This window comes from Colossoma macropomum, unplaced genomic scaffold (genome assembly GCF_904425465.1).
Source record: "Colossoma macropomum unplaced genomic scaffold, Colossoma_macropomum, whole genome shotgun sequence".
Classification (NCBI taxonomy): Eukaryota; Metazoa; Chordata; class Actinopteri; order Characiformes; family Serrasalmidae; genus Colossoma; species Colossoma macropomum.
The window spans coordinates 492,022-511,960 of record NW_023495254.1 but is presented as its reverse complement, the minus strand read 5'-3'; the positions used below and the strand labels follow the sequence as shown (position 1 = coordinate 511,960).

The 19,939-nt window shown below is 42.0% G+C and overlaps 1 protein-coding gene across 5 annotated transcripts in view; it reads left to right on the top strand.

Moving 5' to 3' along the window:
- The window catches only part of sept9a (septin 9a), a 163,863-nt gene that overhangs the window by 100,238 nt on the left and 43,686 nt on the right, over window positions 1–19,939 (top strand). The window contains exon 1 of one of the 5 annotated variants that reach the window (XM_036561473.1): window positions 9,348–9,453. The exons of 3 other annotated variants lie outside the window; for them this stretch is intronic. Coding sequence is in view for 1 of the 2 variants with exons in the window: in XM_036561472.1 (XP_036417365.1) it covers window positions 13,040–13,124 (85 nt within the window). In the remaining variant the exon portion in view is untranslated. Of the gene's footprint in view, window positions 1–9,347; window positions 9,454–13,023; window positions 13,125–19,939 lie in introns of those variants that run through there. One more of the 5 variants, XM_036561472.1, reaches the window with a different exon arrangement.

Sequence of the window (19,939 nt, the reverse complement as noted above, 5' to 3'; positions counted from 1 at the left end):
TACTCTGACTGTGCAGTTACTCTGAGCTCCAGTAGGGGTCACTGTTTGACAGTTATATGCCTGTTTCCTTCTCTCTGTGCAGCAGTTAAGAACAGAGGGAGATCACAAAAAATCTTTTTTTATTCTAATATAATAAATGGATCACTATTTTGACACAAACTGTGTTGTTAGGACACGTCTTTGCATTAATAATCACACACAAAAAGTCACGTCTTCTTTGGGCTGATTTGTCAAGATTTCTGCATAATTCAAATATTGAGACATTAAACAAAAAGTTGTTTGGTGTGAAATGGTTCATTGTAAACAAAATGGTGGTGATAGGAACCAGACGTCCACAGTACAAATATAACCATTTTATTTACTGTCCAAAAATCAATGAACCCTACACGCATCCTCTGAAAGTTTGATGTAATGTTGAAGATTAAAAATAGTGATATATCTGGATGTTTTCTTGTTTTCTTTGGGGACTATTTTGTCTGTCAACGCTCTCCATGTACCTCTCCACCATGAATGGATTTTAAAAATAGACTTTGGCCCAAAAGCTTATCTCACACTGTCATAAAAGATTATTTAAGGCATCAGGCAGCATATTCATAACCATTTAAAGTGCAATTTTTCGTAAGCAAATTTGAATGTTGTTTGTTAAAAGCCAGTTATCCCATGTGACCAAAAACAAAGACTGTTCTTTTAGTGATGAATGAAGTGACTAAAAACTCTTTAAAACATTTTAGCCGTCCAGATTTGTGCTCAGAGAACATATAAACCAAGGGACATTACAGATAAGACCATTAATGGGTTAAAGCATTCACTGTAAAGTGGAAAGCAAAACATATAGCACATAAAACATGTGTGTTTATACTTTAGGGCTTGGGAAGCTGAGGGAGTGTGGGATGGTGGTCTACATTTTATTGACAGTTTTATTCTTATAAGCATGTAATGCAGGAGCATCCTCGTTTCCCAGAGGTCCAGATTTGGAATGTGGGCGAGCCCGGCTCAGTTCATACTCACAATATATTTCCCGACTAAACCGAAAGTGTTGGAATACTGGTAGTATAGAAGGCCAGAAACGTGTCCCACAGTATGTGTGTTGTTACACTACTACAGCAGTTATAACACCCAGTACATCAGAGTACATTCAGCTCAGATCACTGGAGTTCAGGAAATCATTTCCAACTGACCGTCTCAGATTTGCCTGATACTTTAAGGAAATAATGTTATTTGGCACAGAAGATGGTGTGCAAAATTGTAGGCGTGTCTCTTCATTAGTTTCTCAGGTGCTGTCCCATTTTGTAAGATACTTTAAATGCAGCAGATAAATGCGGCTTTTGTTTCTGAGGGATTGAAGGACTTAATTGGTGCTATTCTTAAAGACCTTCAGTCTCCCATAGGATGCACCAAAATTATGGCCACCGAAAATAGTTTGAAAAGCAGCAAATCAACTTTGAAAACGACGGCCGCATGGAACCATTTCAGAGCTTATATAAGGGTGTGACATTCTTTGCGAGGACTGAGGACACTGGCAGCAGGTGTGGAGACTGAGAGCTCCGTTTATTCGTGCAAAACACAAAATCAATCGGCTTTTCAGCCCACATACAACATAAAAGAGCACGCTCGCTGGGACTTCTCAGGCTTTTCTGCTCAGGTTGTTTTCTGCTAGCTCAGCTCAGCTCAGCTCTCGCGTCTCCACTGGTCTCCTTCTCTCTGGGCTCTGCCACCTACTGGGAAAAGACATGGCTGTAAGTAGGCTGGCAGAAACGAGGCACAGGTGCACATTATCAGCTACTCAGCCCGCTGGTTCTCCGTCCTGCATGTGACGCTCGGCCACGCCTCCTCCTCCTAAGGGTCATTAGCCAAGCGATTTGTAATCATTTCGTGCTGCATATCAAGGGGTATAACACCCAATAACTTCTCCAATACAGCTTTGATACCACTTTGAAGCAAAACATGACATCCCACTCGCTGACGCCATCCGTAGCCTAGAGTTTTTGAAATGACGAAAAAAATTATCTTGGCTGATTAGCTGTTCTCTGTTGTCGAGGACGCTGGACTTTGATGCGCATATTGCAGCCTACATACTGTAGTAATTTTAGTAAGTTTATTTTATCTGAACTATTTTTATTTATTGTCGCCTGTTTGTTTTTTTTTAGTTTTTGGCCAAGGATGTCCTGCGTTCGAATGTGTGTGACTGAGCACTGGATAGGAGCCTTTGGATGTCAGTGCTAGTAAGCTTACTTCTGCCACAGCTATAGCCTTCACTTCAGAGTTTGTTTATTTATTTATTTATTTATTTATTTGCATTGTGGTACTCTATGGTACAGTTACAAAACCGTGATCATGCGTTTTGTCGTTATTTTCACCACCGAGTGAACCATACTGTTTGAGTACCGGTGCTGAATATGGTTACCTTCCCTCCTAGAGTGCCAGGCGTACCAAGCTAAATGTATGGATGGAGGTTGTAATGGTGCTGATGGGAATAGTTCTGGTTTTAGATTTGTAACCGTATCACTCAAAAAATTGTCAGTAATTATTGATGCTAGATGAACTTTTCATAGATTATTCCTTGGTTGTGCTAAAATACAAAAGCTGAAGACAAACAGATGCAGATTTGCCAATTTACGACTTGCTGAGAATCTGGGAAAAATGCGTTCTACCTCTACGCTGAAGTATCTCTACAGTGTCCCCGCACTGCAGCTCTCAGAATGCAGCCTGTGCTGCATATGTGAATTTTCAGATGGCCTGTTTAGTGACGTGTGAAATTGTATCTTGAAGCGTTTATGTGGGTGGGTTTCTTGCGTTAATCTGCCATCCCCCCCAGCTTTGATATGATAATGTTGAGAGTGGTTTATTTATCTGTAGCTAACTCCTCCTCACTTCACATAAAGTTTTGGGAGATGGACAATAGCGTGTGTGTTTACATGCTCCAATACATGCATATTTTGTTTTTTTTTCTCCATTTCTCTGTGGTCAGCACTTCTAAATGCGTCCTATTGATTCAAGGTCCACTTTCTGCTCTCCTCCCAGTGAGTGGGCCGAGGCTGAGGTCACAGGAGTGAGTGAGTCAGTGGATTTTGGCTTGGGCTGATGGGTAGGGCTGTCTCATTTTCTTTTCTTCTCTTCTCAGCTCGTTTTTAAAGTGGTAGCAAAAAATCAGATCAACCCAGTTTACCTCAAGTGTAGCAGCCAAGTTATGTTTAGTGTCTGAAGTTTTTTTTAGCTTTAACATTGAAGCTCAGAGGCTAATGTGGCTAATAAATAACAGAAGCATACACCCCACCAGCTAGCATGATGACATCGCACACCTGAATCATTGATTGCTTCACACCGTGTTGAGTTCAAATTGGCTTGCTCCTGGAGTTTGTGACACTGTATGAGGTATCGACCCCGTTTACACCTGATCACTTAGGCTGCGTTTCACACAGCAGGTAAAAGTGGCCCAAATCTGATTTTCCCAGCAAATCTGTTTTTTTCTTCTTTTTTTTGGCTGTTCACATTATCAGTCTTTTAAATGTGATCTGTAGGCAACACTAGTCTGAACAGATCAGCTCCTAAACTCACCCGCATGCACAAAAGAACACGTTGCTTCACGTGGCTCATCCAGAGGTAAACAATCATGACTACCAACGAACCCCAGTCGCTCCCGGAGGGATCAGCTTCATCTCCACCAGCATCACAGGAGCCATCATGAAGTTCCAGTGGTTGACAGCTGGGCTCATCACCCTGAATGTGTTCAAGCTCGCAGTAAAAAGTGCACTTTATTCGACCACGGCCACTTCTTGGGTTCATGTCCGCGGATTCTTTAACCTTTTGAACTTTTCCCTGATGCTGCAGCCTCGTTCTCCTGCAGCTGCGTTCGGCTGTTTTGTTCAAAATCTCTTCGAACATCAAGTTGTTGCGATAAGTGCCTTCTAGTTTTTTGGTACAGAAACATCAGCCTAAATGTTTATGAGGTCTTAGCAGCCTGAAATTATGATGAACGTAGAGTCGGATTGATATAAATCTCACACGAATTCCGATCTGGCTGTTCAGACTGAGTCGCATTGTCGCAGATCAGATACGGATCGGATTTCAGTACCACGTGTGAAAGTGTCTCAAAGCGGAATTGAAATGTCGATCATGAGGGTTTTCCTGTTCACACTGACGAACAGAAACACATCTGTGTCACATATAAAGAAAAAAATCGGATTTGGGTCCAATTTTTAGTTTCTGTACAACAAACAGATTTGCATATTAAGTCCCACACAGTAATCAAATTTGTCTGACTAATCAGAGACGAATCTGACTGCCAAGTGTAAATGCATGTGGCTAAAATGTTATCAGGATACAATCCAGATACTAGTTACATGAAGTGACCAGGTGTAAACAGGGTCACTATGTGTAAACATGGACAAAAGTACAGACAAGATGGCTAATGCTGGTATTTTTAGCTATGTGACTGACCTTTATCCATTTTTCTAGCAACAATTTGCAAACGTTTTGATTTTTTTTGCCAATCAATCACTTTAGTGTCCTCATTTTTCTTCTATCAAGGGCTGTTACTTGTGTTTTGTACAGCCCAGCTGTTTCTCTTGTGGTTGAAACTGTCTGAGATGTAGGAGATTTCAATCTGAATTATCCTCCAGCTTGCGCTGCTGTGCCTCCTAATCAGCCTCTCTGCGGCAGGGTGAACAAAGGCGGCCCTGTATTCGGTGAGGAAGAGCGTAGCGTCCTCTCTGAGGCTCACAGCCGTCCAGCCTGACAAACCGGCCTTTCACTCCGCTTCCTCCTCTCCGCCCGGCCGCCGTGTCGTCACGGTGACTCTGCAGGAAGTGACCACAGCTGACCGCTGCAGCTGACACTGCTCATACTTCGCAGTCTGTAGAGGAGGGAGGAAATATTGATAGAGCTTAATATGATCATTTTAGGTCCGAATAAACATCACAAAAAGGTGAAATATATCTGCAACAGCAGGGACAGCTGTGATTGGTAGATGAGTTCATGTCTCCTGAGAACGTTTGCAAAACCTACAGACAATCTGGTTAGTGGGAAAATGTCTACTTGTGCTGCTGTTTGTAATAGCAGCACATTTTTTCCACAAAAAAGAAACCCACCATGATTCAAACCAACCATCATTCCACTGAACACTGGTCGCTACATAATGACTCACTACAGCTAAGATTTACTGTGTTTCCGCTTTAGCACATTCACAAGCAAAGTGGACATATTAAAGAACGTTTATAAGATGTTTGATAAGCGGCCTGTTTGGCCAGATTCTGAAGAAGAGTGTGACTGCAGGACTGCATCGCATTCCAAATCTGCCATTGTCCCAAAACTCGTTTTTCAGTTGGCACCTGCGATGGCAAAAAACTGAACAAACTGGAACCATAAATAAACAGAATAGGCCCTTTTCACACTTCAATGCCATTAAAAGCCTGTCGGTCATTTCAAAACATGGAAGTAAGGTGCTTCACTAGTTGTCTACGCCAACCGCCAGATCTGCTACGCCAGCTAAGAGACGCCTGCGCTGACTAGCATCACATTGAGTGATGGGGGGAGAAGGCGGGGGGGGGGCATCCTACCCACCCAGAGAGCGAGGCCAATTGTGCTCTCTTGGACTCCAAGCCACGGATGGCTGTAGCATCACCAGTGACTTGCAGTCTTCTGATGATAGAGCCAACGCTTAGATGGTTGCGCCACTCAGGAGCCCCTGAAGCCCCTGAAGCCCCTGAAGCCCCTGAAGCCCTGCCGCCTGTCTGCCGTTTAAGGTGGAAAGGAAGTTTGAATGAGAAGCCAACTTCATTCTCCTCTTTATCCTGGCTGTTAGCGTCTGTTCCAAGCTGTGTGGATGCTCTTTAATTAACAGATTCTCAAATCTTGGGCTTCTGAAAGTTATTCCTTAGGGAATGACAGGGTACAGCATCACCTCTGAGCATGAATCGACCCAAAGGAGTCTTACAGACCACGCTCTTGGCAAAGTGACGGCAGCAGACGTGCACACCAGCATTTCCTCTAAAATTCGGACCCTCTTCCCTTCGGATAGACTGGATCCATTTTGATCTTAACATGTGCTTGGTCACAAATCTATAAAATCCCAGGTATGGCTGTTTTTGTTTGGAGTTACGACACTGAGGGACACAGCAAAACGCTTTAAAGCTGGACAGCGGCATTTATTTAGATCGACTGCAAACGGAAATACCTGCTAATAGAAACTGACGGAAGTGAGACCCCGGAAATGTCAAAGGGGCCTGTACGGTGGACTATAGTTCAGCAAACACAATGGGCTGGAAAATGCTTTACAAACTGACTGGAACAAAACCTAAGCTGAACCTGATATTGCAACAGTTTTATGGTTCTAACTGTAGTGCAAAAGATTAATACTTTTTATTGAATCAAGCATTTAGTGCAATATTTGGGGCTTCTTTTCTTTGCTTTTTCTTTACTTCGACAAACTGTTGTATAAAAGCAATCAAACACTAAAAGTTGTGTGTTATTCATCTGAGACCTAAACATTGATCCAGGCCTTCTTTTTGAACCTGTGTGCTAATATGTAAATGTGTAAAGATGTATGACCTGGTCTGAAAATTAAAATTCTTACAGTTAAAAAAAAAAATCTTACATAGTGCTTCTTTAAGCATACAGAGCATTCAGATGGTCATTCTGCCAGCCTGGCGAGCTTCGCCTGTTCGGCTTACAGGATGCCAGGGCTGGCGGCTTGGACTCTGCAGTGTGACTAAAGATGTGAATCTGCAGGAGGTGTGTGTGTGTGTGTGGGTGGGGGGGTGTATGTTGTGGAGCAGCTCTATCCCTGCTAGCATTGGCCAAGCTGTTGATCCGACAAATTAGTGTTGGCTCGCAAGATGGGGGTCATTCCACAGTCATCGTCATGGACACAAGGGGGTTGGATAGTTTTTGATTTTTAATGTTTTGCTTTTTGATATTTGATAAGCTGTGAGAGGACCACAGCGGAGCAGCTAGATGTCTAACACAGCTGGAGGCCTGCTGAGACACGTCAGCTTTTAGGCCCCGAGAGAGGCATCATTCAGTTTGCACAAATGAGAGACTGTTACTCTGTTACCAAACAACCAGTGATGTGGGAAAGTCCCATCAGAACTGCTCTGCTGTGGATACACCTGTGAAAATTCATAATCACTCAAATTACATTTCTTCGCTGTTGGATACAAACAGCGCATTTTAACAGTTTACCCGATTTTCCACTTTCCCCAGATGTAGCCGATCAGCCAAGGCATGTTTGGAGTGCAGCTCCTTCAGTTTTAAGTTGGAGCCACGAGGTTAACAGTGCTCAAAAACACTAGAACTCAATAGTCACCCTAAAAAGCCCACATCTTTGTGTTAAAATACATCCCCAAAACATATTTCAACTTGCTAACATCGTGTCCAGGTCTTCATTAAGGTTTTGCCATGTAGTTTAAAACAGGGGTTCTCAGCCTTTTCCACCCCAAGGCCCACCTGTTTTTATCTACAAAGCATAGCGGCCCACTGGAAAACTAAAATCAACTTTTTATGTACAATTTTCTCTTTCATTCTTAAGTGCTTACACTGAAAACGAGAAGAGATTCAGGGACTGAAAAAGATCAGATCATCCATTTCACATAGCTTAAAAAAAAATAAATAAAAATTAAACTTGTGTCTCCATTTTTGCTGTTTTTCAGTTTTTTGACCTATTTTGAAAATGCCTGTTAGCCTTTACATTGTGTGTAAATTTAATGATAAATGAACCAAAAGAAACGTCCCAGAATCACTTCGAAAAAAGTCTGGTTCCATTGACTTCCATTAAAAGTAAAGTATGTTTTATCCTTCTCCTGTAAAGTTACCATATTGGAGAACGTTTTGTTCGGACAACAGCGATATGTTCACAGAGATGTGAAAAGGGGGAATAGCAAAAAGAAATGTGAGGTAGATGTGGGCTGTGATTTGGAGCCACAGTACATCATGCTTTCACTGCCTTTCCCACAGCCTTTGGTCTTGAAATGAATAGCCAAACCACAGTCCACTCGCCGGACTTTTGGATTAGCGTCGTCACAATCAACAATAATAAATCTTACTTGATATCGGCATCTTTGTCATTGGTTTATCGATTTGAGTTTGACCCCTCGGGTCGCCGATGTTCGGCCAAGAATACGTTCCGATTCCTTTGTTTCATCAAAGACTGTGTTCCTCCAGCAGGGAACTGAACCAGCGTTCACTTTGAAGCAGACCGAGACCAGCGTTTTTTTTGCCGGACCACAGTTCAGCTGGCTCTTTCAGGCCTAAGTATGGGTGGGGTGTCCACAGATATCAGAACAGAGCAAACTAAAGAACGAAGAACTAAAGAAGTCTGATAGGTCCACACCAAACAAGGTGTGAAAGCACCTTGAGGAACTTGTCCATCTCTGGCTTATTTAGCTGACCACCGCAGTGTTTTATTTGCATATATGTCGGTTACAATTTAAAAACGTTTGATTCCTTGTTTCTTAATTGTTAAGTTAATCTTTTTTCTGCTTATGTTTTTATGACTTATAATGACGTTATAATGACCAGCCCACTATGAGCTACTGCCTCCTCAGAGTTCGAGTCCACGAACCACTACAGGGTGCTTCACGGCCCACCGGTGGTCCGTGACCCACAGGTTGAGAAGCCCTGGTTTAGAACACAGTATGACTCTCTGTGAGCTACAAAAATGAATGAGCTTTACTCCCACGGGCAGCCAATACAGACAATGCCAGGGGTGGTATTCGTGAAGCATGGCTGATCGAGCTCAATGTTGTTGATGGTCATTGACACACATACTGTTTCTAATTCAGCGCTCCTGCTCTTTAAGTGGTTTGTAAATACTGACACTGTTGTTTTAAAGTCACTGCCTGAAGTTTTGTCTCCGCAACCTTGATAAAGACCTGGATGAAGTTTGAACGGGATGAGAGAAGTTTTGAGGATGTATTGAAGCGATTTAAGTTATTTGGGTGACTATTGAGTTACATTGTTTGTTAACAGTGACAGCAGCGATAAGATAATGAGGGCAACGAGTACCTTTAAATGCATAACTATTGCTGATTAGTCCTGACAGCTGTGAAAATAAATCATGAAAACTGCACAGTTCTGTGTTCGTTCGTTTTTAAACACTGTTTTGTAGGTAAACTTTATTTATTATTTTTTTTATTTATTCATTCCTAAACAAGCCATGTTGTCACTTCACTACTCGGACCATAAATAGTAAATAAAACTATTTCTGACCTGATATCTCGCCCTGTAGTCTCTGTTCTGATGAGCTGCCTTCTGTCGTTTACATAAATACATGTGATTGGAAAAAAAACCTGCGCTGGTTCATGTTCATGTATGTTGTCAAAATATGATCCACTAAAAACACTCACTGGGTCTGTGAGCTGGCTTCTCAGCATACCTGAATCAGCAGTGACAGTAATGGTTGCGTAACTCCAGGCTACTTATGCTGGAACTGCTCTTTTTTTGTCCGAAGAAATTTATGTAAGTATTTGAAATTTTGTTCGAGGCTTTTCGTGTTAGTTTCTGTTTGGTGTGTCTTTTGTTTGTGGGCTCAGATTGTCGGAGATCAGATTTCTGCACTGTTCTCTCAAACATCCAACACGATCCTCAGTGATTTTTAGTGTGCGTACTTGATAGTGCGGGTGCTGGTGTGTTTTGTGTTATTTATGTTCTGTTACAGAGGGGCTTTGTTTAACTGTGAAACCTAAGAAGACCACTTTACACACACACACACACACACACACACACACACACACACACACACACACACACACACACACTCTTATGTAAGCAGTACAGTCAGGTCGACTGTAAAACTGAGCACATGAGAGATGGTTTGCATTAAACTCGAGGAGGAGTAAAGGAGTAAATCAGTCTCTATCTCTCTCTCTCTCTCTCTCTCTCTCTCTCTCTCTCCCCCTCTCCCCCTCTCTCTCTCGCCCCCCTTTCTCCCTGTCTCTTTCTCCTCTCTCATTCTGTCCTCTCCTCTCTCTCTCCTTTCTCTCTCCCCCCAGCCCCCCTTTGTCCCTCTCTCCATCTCTCCGTCTCTACCCCCTCTCTCTCTCTCTGCCCCATGTGTCCGTCTCTCTCTCTCTCTCTCTCTCTCTCTCCCTCTCTCTCTCTCTGTCTTGTCCTGTCCTCTCCTTTCTCTCTCTCCCACACGTGCTCCCCCTCCCTCACTAATTTCTTGTTCACTCTCTCACTCCTCTTTGTCGTTCTGTTCCTCGCTCTTTTCTTCTTTTCCTCTCTCTCTTTCTCCTGTGTCCCTTTCTCTTCACTTCTGTCCGTGGTTCTTTTTCTGTCTCCATCTTTCTGTTCCTCACTCTTGTTTCTCTCCCTCCTTGTCCTCTCCCTCTCTTTCTCTGTTCCGCACTTTTTTCTTTTTCTCTCTCATTTCCTTTCATTTCTTTCTCTCTGATGGCTGCATATGTGTTCTGTTCTTTTTTACCTTTTGTTCCTCCATTAACTTTATGGAAATCAGGGAGAAATTAAGTCATTTATTCATTCTCACCTCTAACAGTTGGTTTCTGTTGTCTTTGTAGGATTAAAGTTAACTTAAGTGGTCTTTGTTTAAGTAATCTTTAGGGAAAGGTCTTCAGTGAGTGTGTGTTTTTTTACTGTGTGCTTCTCGTTCCTTCTCTAACGTCCTGAGGGACACACAGCTGGAAAAGCTTCAACAGCTGTAAACTGACGGAAACGAGCAGCAGTGGGGTGTTGTGTGGGGGTGGGGGTTTAAAGCGCGTCCAGTTTAGTGGATTCCTGAGTCATCCGAAGCGCACGCTCCAGCGTTTACCTCGTTTGCCGCTGCTCTTAAACCTGGTGTTCAGAAGGACTTCAGAAGATCAGCAGGACCTGGAGGTGAAGATGCAGAGCAGGGGGCTGTTAAAGCAGTAGTGCAGTAATGGGACTAACCTGCATTCGGCTGCAGGGACGTTTTTCACAGCTCCGAAGTTCAGTCTTAGAAGTTGGTTGCATTTTCCAAGTTCTCCCAAACACCTTTAACAGTGAGTGCGTTTACATGCACTTAATAATCCGATAACTGCAGAAAATCAGATGTTGTCAGTAAGCTGATCAGACACGTTTAAATGCTCTTGAGTAATCAGATAATTTACATCGTCTAGAAGATCAACAACATTTAAATCCTTTATTTCGCGTTTGGTTTCAGCGCCGCTCCAACAGTGTTCTGCTGCGTCTCGCGACATCCACCGTCTGATCTCGCGCATGCGCAGACTGAGAAATCTGATAGAAATCGGAGTATGAGTATACCTGCACTGAGAAATCTGATTACTGAGCTAAAATCCAGCTCTCTTTATCGGATTTCTTAATTGGGTTTCTAGATCTGTGTATGGTGTTTACATGACCATTTGAATAATCAGGTAGCTGCAGAAATCTGATTATGATCGGATTATTGAGTGCATGTATACGCACTCAGTGTGTGTGTTTAAGTGTACAATTGCAATAATCCGACCATAATCTGATTTCTGCATATCTCAGTAATCAGATTCCTCAGTGCATGTAAACTCTTACTCGGATTTCCTTAGGATTTCTCCGTCTGCGCATGCGAGAAAAAGACGGCTGTACCAGAAATAAACAAGCAGCGCCACTGAATACAGTCTTGATTAAATAAAGGATTTGAATATTCTTCATCGTCTATCATCATCATCATCATCATCATCTGATTACTCAAGTGCATGTAACCGTGTTGATCGGGATTACTGACAAAATCTGATTTTCTGCAGTTATCGGATTATTAAGTTCATGTAAACACACTCAGTGTTGAGGTCTGGACTGTGGGGTGGTCGACTGTCCTGAGAACACAAGCAGCCTTTTTTTCTTCTTTTATAATATATTTTCTTTTCTCAGTGAGGCTTTTTGACGGCTACGCATCCTTTCACACTCATAGCAGCGCTCTCTCTCTCTCTCTCTCTCTCTCTCTCTCTCCTCTCTCTCTCTCTCTCTCTCTCTCTCAGTCTCTCTCTGTCCCTCTCTCTCTCACGCTCTCTCTCTCTCTCTCTTTTTCTCTTTCTCACTTTCTCTCACCCTCACTCACTCTCTCTCCCTTCTTCTCTCCTCTTTTTCCTACTTTCCCACCTTTCCCTCTTTTCTCTCCTTCTTTCTTTCCCTTTGATTTCTCTCTCCCCTCATTCTGTATTTCTTTCTTTTACTCTCTCTCTCTCTCTCTCTTTCTCTCTCTCTCTCGCTCTCTCGCTCTTCCACTCTCTCATTCTCTCCCTACATCCCTCCATTCTCTCATTTTCTCTCTCTTTCCCTCTCCCTCCTTCTCTCCTCCTTTTCTATTTCTCACTTTTCCTCTTTTGTCTATCTCTATCTGTCCCTCTTTTTTCTTTCCCTCCCATTATCTTTCTCTCCCCTCATTCTGTTTTTCTCTCTCTTTTGTCTCTCTCTTTTGCTCTCTCTCTCCCTCCTTCCATTCTCACTTTTTCTTTCTCACTCTCTTCCTCCCCTGCCTTTTCTCCTTTTTCCTACTTTCCCACCTTTTCCTCTTTTTCTATCTCTATCCCTCTCTTTTTTCTGTCTCTCTCGTTTTCCCTCTCTCCGCTCATTCTTTTTTCTCTTTCTCTCTCTCTCTCTCTCTATATATCTGTCTCTCTCTCTCGCTCTCTCTCCTTCCCTCTGTTCTCTTTTTCTTTCTCAGTCCTTCCCTCTCCTTTCTTCTCTCCTTTTTCCTACTTTCCTACTCTTTCCTCTTTTTTTCTCTCAATCTCTGTTTGTTTCTCTCGTTTCCTCTCTCTCCCCTCATTCTGTTTTTCTCTTTTACTTTCTCTCTCCCTCTCCCTCCTTCTGTCCTCTTTTTCTTTCTTGCTCCCTTTTCCTCTTTTTCTGTCTGTCTCTCCCTCTTTTTTCTTTCCTTATCGTCTTCTCTCTTTCCACTCATTCTGTTCTTCTCTTTTTTATTTTGCTTTCTCTCCTTCACTTTTTACCTCTTCTCACTCTTTTTCCTCTGTCTCTCTTTATTTCCCTCTTCCTCTCTCCATGTATCCGTCTCTCTCTCTTGCTCCACTGTAGTGTATCTGTAGTGGGCGTGCCCTCTGTGTGAGAAAGTCACATGACTCTGCTGGGGGGCGGAGCCTGTGTGAGGCTCAGTGGCTCCAGCTGTGTTTCACACAGGAGGGTTCAGCCTGAGCGGCAGGGTGAGTCTGCACTTTCTCTCTGTTGCCTTTTCTCCTCCTGTCTTCTCCTTTTTTCCTCTTTCCCCCTCTCTCTCGCTCTCCGTGTCTCCAGCTCAGCTTTGTTTCGTGGCTGGTTTTGCGTTACTGTGAATGTTGATGCCCTTTCACTCCTGATCCTGTGTACAGTACGGTGTGCGCACTCATGTCCGTTAGAACCAAGTCCAGTTTTTCTCGTGTTGACGGTCAGATTTGTCTTGTCTTGTTTTTATTTTGTCCCTTTTGTGGATATTTAGCTCTGAACTGTTGCAGGTACATTTACTCGTGTTGTTGATAGAGGCTTTTGTCTAAAACAGCGTACAAGTCCAGGTCAAGTGAGCAGCTCTGACAAGCGTTTACTTCAACGCCAGTGCTGCACGTCTGTGAGGAAGAAGAGGAGGCGTGGCATGGCTGTGTTAGTGGATGTGTGTGGTGGTGGTGGTGTGGGGGGTGTGGGAGGTGGTACTGTTTTTTTTCCCTTCATTCTTCTCTGTCTGCACCTTCTCTCCAGGCCTTCTAATTAATGCTTACAGGTTACAGGGTTTCTCCTTTTTTCTGACGCTCTTTGTAATTTTTGTAATTTCACCATTTGACCTCCTCCCTCTCTCTCTCACTCTCTCTCTCTCTCTCACTCTCTGTGTGTTCTTCCCTGTGTCCTGCATCTCCTCATTTTATTTTTTCTCCTGAGGTTCACTTATGATGTATTATAATGTTTTGTGTGGTTTTATGTACCAAAAGCAGTCATCATTCATTTTTGCATGGCCATTTTTCAGCCTCTCTTTATCCTTTACTATTAAACGTTTTTGTTACTGCACCTTTAGAGATGATACTGCACAGAATGTAGATATAAGTATTAGATATAATACTGCACAGAATGTAGATATAAGTATTAGATATAATACTGCACAGAATTAGATATGAAAATGATCTCTGTTCTGATAGGCTGCCCTTCATTTTTGCCTCAGTTAAAATGTCCCAGCTGAAACACTCCTTATAACTTCACTGTGATTGAGTGTGCAGGGCTCAACTGCTATAGACTGAATGAGTGATGCATTTAAATCCATTTTTGTGATGTAACAAAAACATTGATTTTAAAACATGCATTTTGCTGCTTGGTTACCATATGAAACACCATATGGACCGGCGTGGATCGTTTACATTGTTTACATAAGCCTGAGTGATAAAAGCAATAACAGTAATATTTTATCTAGTTTTGGATATTAATAATGCACATTTGAGATGATTTTCAGTAAAATGATTGTACAGTTCTGTTCCTCATACTTTATTATCAGCAAAAGCATCAGCTTGACAGTTGCTTTTTGAGTTGACTGGGAGGCACTGTGATCGAGAAGAAGTCTAGCTGTTCACACAGCAGCACAAACAGAGCTGGCTAGCTATGGCTATGGCCCGCTTAAGCTTCTTTAAGTTTAGAATAGGGAGCGTTAGCTATTTTATATATCTCATGTGAGGTGTCCGAAAAAACATGATAACAGTAAATATAATGTGAATTATATGTGGTAACATGTAACATGTCATTCCTTGAAGTGACACTCGTGGTCGTGCATTTTTTCACATGATCAGACGGTTTTTCACGTGTGTAAAAAATAACGTGAGGTCTCAAAAAATCGTGGGGATATATAGCTAGCTTTAGCTATTTTCAGTTAGCAGAACACAAAAAACAGTCATTATAAATTTATCTGAACCCAGACTGGGTTTTTATTACTATGTAATAAATGGAAAATTCTACTGTTTTTTTTCAAAGTTCTGGCATTATGAATCGATCAGGATGTAACAAACTCATTCAGAGTGATTTGTAGAATTGCTCTATTCTACAGAAACTAACCTGGTCAGAATTGTTCACAGTGGTGGTGATGGGAACCAGACGTCTGAAGAGTTTAATAAGCTCCCTCATGGAAAGTTATTACATGAGATGTGCACTGCCTAATGCCTGAGACCTTGTTTTACAGTAATTATTCAGATTTACCAATATTTCACCATGATCAAAGTTACATATAACATCTCAGAAGACCTGTAGGTTCACTGGTGGTTTTGGATAGTAAATAAAGTGGCTATATTTGTGTTGTAGACATGGCAACTCCTGGTTCCCATCACCACCACTGTGAAGACAAGTTTCTCTACAGTGAACCGTTTCACATCAGACCACTCTGAATGACTTTGAATCTCAACCACTTAATCGTGTAGAATCGTTGAACAACCAGTGAAATTTCCCTTTAAAAAATCACAGTATCAGATGAAGGATGTGTGAGGTTTTTCTTCTGTGCTAAAAACTGCTCTTTGGACGCTCCGCTTGAGTGTAAAGCTTGGACACCCAGAATTCCTTGGTGATAAAGCCCGGGGCAGCTGCTGTAGTGTTGCGTTTCGGCGCTCGCTCTGATGTCGGCGCGTCGGAGCCGTTAGAGTGGTGTCATGGTTGAGTGGTGATGTCATGTTGAGGGTTACAGAAATAAACTCTAAGGTCTGAAGACTATAACTAAACTCTAAATAGGTCACTGAGTGAGCAGCTGCTCCCTCCAGGCCACCGTTTGTGTTCTCGCTTATTGATTATTCCAGGAAAGCTGTTTCTGCTGCAAACAAGGGGCCGTCAGTTATCAGGGCTGTCATGATTACTCAGTTAAACTCAGTAGAACTTTTTAAAAATAAAGCTGTGTACTCAAGTTTTTCTTTGTGATGAATCAGCAGTGATTCTCAGTTTGCCTGATTCTGCATATTTTACATTCTCCTGCTCTCTGTTACAGATAGAAACAGAGCCTGGTGGAAACAGAGCCTTGCTGATAAATAACAAATTATTCAGAGCCTTTTAAAGATTGACGTATTTAAAAATTTGAAAATTAATAACTAAGAATCTGTCATTAAAACATTATAAAAGCACTAAATGGTAATAAATGTATGTATATGAGTGTCTGCCAGTCTGTTTCTTACTGTAAGAGAGGAACAGTAAGATTCGTCTAGAAGGTACATTTTAATAGATTCAGTTTATTGAAGGGTGGTGTTTGTAAGGCTACATAACACCTACATAAGCCTTTTATGACAACTGACATAAACCTAAACATTTTATATAGGCTTATTCCAACAAGCATCAGTTCTCTTTAAAGCTGCCAGTCAATTTTGATGTTATTTAACCACAGAAAGTGTTTGGACAACTGATGCTTGTTGAGAAAAGTCTCTTTTTAAATGTTTATATATATATATATATATATATATGCAGTACTGTGCAAAAATCAAAGAACCGGCCTTCAGTTATTGAAGTCAAAATGACCATTAAGGACAAGTTATTCATTTCTCGGTGTCGGAAAGAGCGTTAAAAACATGTTTTTAACCCATTCTGTGATGTTGAGTTCTGGACTCTGGGCTGGTCAGTCCATTGTTCTGGAAACTCCTGTTTTCCCACTTATTTTCCTTTGACGTTCCTCTTCCTCATGCCAGTTGGTTATTTTAATCTCCTCAGAAATACCTCCTGAAAAATGATTAACTTGTACGTAGTGCCCGATTTGACTGGCTGTTAAATAAGTAAAAGGTGGTCTCTGACCTTGTCAGCAGTCAGGAAAATCTTCTGTAGGTGTAATGCAGATCTACAGTAAGGTGTTACTGATTCTTCTTGAGTTAATCGATTAATCGTCACAGTACCAGAGTCAGACATTTTGTGCTTTCATTCTGCTTTTTTCGAAGCACATTCAGAATCTCCCTCCCAGACCTAGAACACACATCCAAAAGCTCAGAAATCCAAAAACCCACTTCCACTGATTCAGACACATGCTGGCACTCGGGGAGGATTCTTGTGGGATGGAAACATTGTCTACAATTGAGGTGGGACCCATTGTGAACGTGTGAGAGCTCCAAACATTTCTGTGCACTTCAGGACTGAAGCCTATAGAGTTTGGCAGTGATGAGTGTGTGTGTGTGTGTGTGTGTGTGTGTGTGTGTGTGTGTCTGTGTGTCTGTGTGTGTGTGTGTGTGTGTGTGTGTGTGTGTGTGTGTGTGTCTGTGTCTGTGTCTGTCTGTGTCTGTCTGTGTCTGTGTGTGTCTGTGTGTGTCTGTGAGTGTGTGTGTCTGTGTGTGTGTGTGTGTGTGTGTGTGTGTGTGTGTGTGTCTCTGTGTGTGTGTGTGTGTGTGTGTGTGTGTCTGTGTGTGTCTGTGTGTCTCTGTGTGTGTGTGTGTGTGTCTGTGTGTCTGTGTGTGTCTGTGTGTGTGTGTGTGTGTGTCTGTGTGTGTCTGTGTGTGTGTGTGTGTGTCTGTGTGTCTGTGTGTGTGTGTGTGTGTGTGTGTGTGTGTGTCTGTGTGTGTGTGTGTCTGTGTGTCTGTGTGTCTGTGTGTGTGTGTGTGTGTGTGTGTGTGTGTGTGTTTGGCTGCGCTGCTGGTCTCCTAAACTCCTGTCCTGTGTGTGAACTTGGAGCGTTCTCTCTTTATTATTACACTATAACACAATCACTGGACACGTAAAGGCCTTTTCATACCAAGTGTGTTTTTTTCTTCATCTGTAAAAATCGGACGTCAGGTTTTGAAATCAAACTCACGTATGCTAATGCTGTCTTTTACACGGAGTCCGAAACTGACACACTTAAACTTTTTTTCTTTTTTTTTTTAATTGGAGCTTGCATGATTTTTTTTTGTGTAAAATATGAGGCTGACTGATGAGAGCTCCATTGTCGTGGTTGCAACTCAAACAAATGTGCCTCAAGTTACCAGTGTGGCTTGTAGTAGAGCACAAAAGCCTGTGTGACAAGCTTCGACAAGCTGACTATAAAAATGTGTCGGTTAAAGAAAATGTATGGCGGCCCACAGGAGAAAGGCTGGAGCACAGCGGCGAGATGGTTACAGCATCTTTATACAGCAACTCTATTCAGCAGCTCTGTACAGCAACTCTGTACAGCTGCTTTGTACAGCCGCTCTGTACAGCAGCTCTAGTTTATCTAGGGGGATCCTAGCGTATTCATAAGCACAAAGAACCACAAACTATCAGCTTTCCTCACTATTGAACACTATTTTAATGCGGAGCAGAGCGTTGAATTCCCCCTCTGACATAAAAAACCTTCCGAATCGGTCGTCATACAGCTTTAGTGTTTGTATGAAGTGGAACTCTCCATGTTGGTGTCTTAAAAGGAAAATAATTAATTAATTCTCGCTGCTACCCAAAGAATCCATTTCTTCTTCCTCTTCTATCTAGTGTTCAGACCAAAAAAAACACTCTGACTTGATGTGAAAGGTCAAGTACGTTAAAAAGGCCTTAAATCTCATGCCTCAATTCAGTTAGAGCTCTTTAGAAAACGATTTCGTGAATCATGAAATCTCACAATGTCTTCTCACAGTGAAAGGATGGACAGAAACACCTGTGGATGTTTTCAGGTCTGAAGCAGCTTGATTTTCTCCTCTCTCTCAAAGATGAAAGCTTTAAGTGCTGTTTATCTGATGGGGACAGTTTTGGTGTCTACCAGGCCTTGCACTGTTTTTACCAGTGTCATTTTCCACATGGGCGATATTTTCTCTGTTTATCTGCTGCCGTTCGAGATGTTTGAACATTAATTGGCATTACTTAGTACATCGAATCAGCAACCTTCATTTCTACGGTCGTGCACTGCGATACATTTTCACACCTTCCCAAGCAACAGTCAGTAAAATGTTTGTTTATCTTTAAATAGAGATTGACCTGCAGTTTATTTCTGTCATTTTCTAAGGCGTTTTGCTGTTTATAAAGCTCTGTGCAGAATGCTTGTGCGTAGTTGTTACTGTCTTGGAAAAAGACACAGAGGTCAAATGGCCTGTAAGACAACACAGTCTTTTACATACACGCGCAGCAGCAAGTCTTCAGCTGCTGCCAAGCATGCAGGAAGACATCTGAGAAACAACTGCAGATACAGAGACAGAAACTTCTGTGTTCTTCAAGCTGGCCTGGTTATTTCATTATTATTACGGACTGAGATCAGGAATTTCCACTGAGCTGGATTTGCTGTTGTTAGTTCCACAAACAGCGGCCTGATCCAGTTTCTGAAACACTGTTAGTCCCTGTAGTAGGGATACGAATTTTGGGAAAATCTTTTGACTGACAACCAGCTGTCGTTAGTCAGCGGTTAATCATTAACCGTTAAACACCGTAAAATGTCAGAAACCTCGAGAGGAACCAAGACTCATAGGGGGAACCCATCCTCCTCTGGTCGGCGCCGGATAGGAAACAATAACAAAAGCAATATGAACAGAGAATAAGGTTTTAACACTAGTATAAAAAAAAATAATAATTAGTCCAGTAGTTTAAGAACAGTGTTTCCCGGTGCACGATCACAGAGAATTTAGGGATTTCACCAGCTACAGTCCATAACATTATTAGAACAGTCCGGAGAATCCCGAGAAATCTGTGCGCGTGAAAGGCAAGGCCGAAAACCAGTGCTGACTGCGTAACCTGGTTAATATACAAACAGTCTGTCTGTAAATGACCTTGTAAAGCGCAGAGCTATATGATCACACGTATTTGTCACTTGTGCAACAAGTAAAGTAATATACATCTTACTCTTTTGTTTATATTATGTCTCAAATTTGTTTTACATCTTCAAAGAAAATGACTTGCACCAGTTACCCCTTCAACAAACACTCGTCTTTCTGGAGAAAAAATACCGAAAATAAATAGAGATAAGTTATGCGAAAGATATGTTGGCATTTCTTTTCTCATTCTGTATCAAAAATGTATCGTATCGTGATGCAAATATGGAAAGTACGTCATGTAGTTTGCAACTGTCACATCCGTAATAAATGTTGTTTAAATAAAAATCATAAAATCAGTACCACAGGCTTAT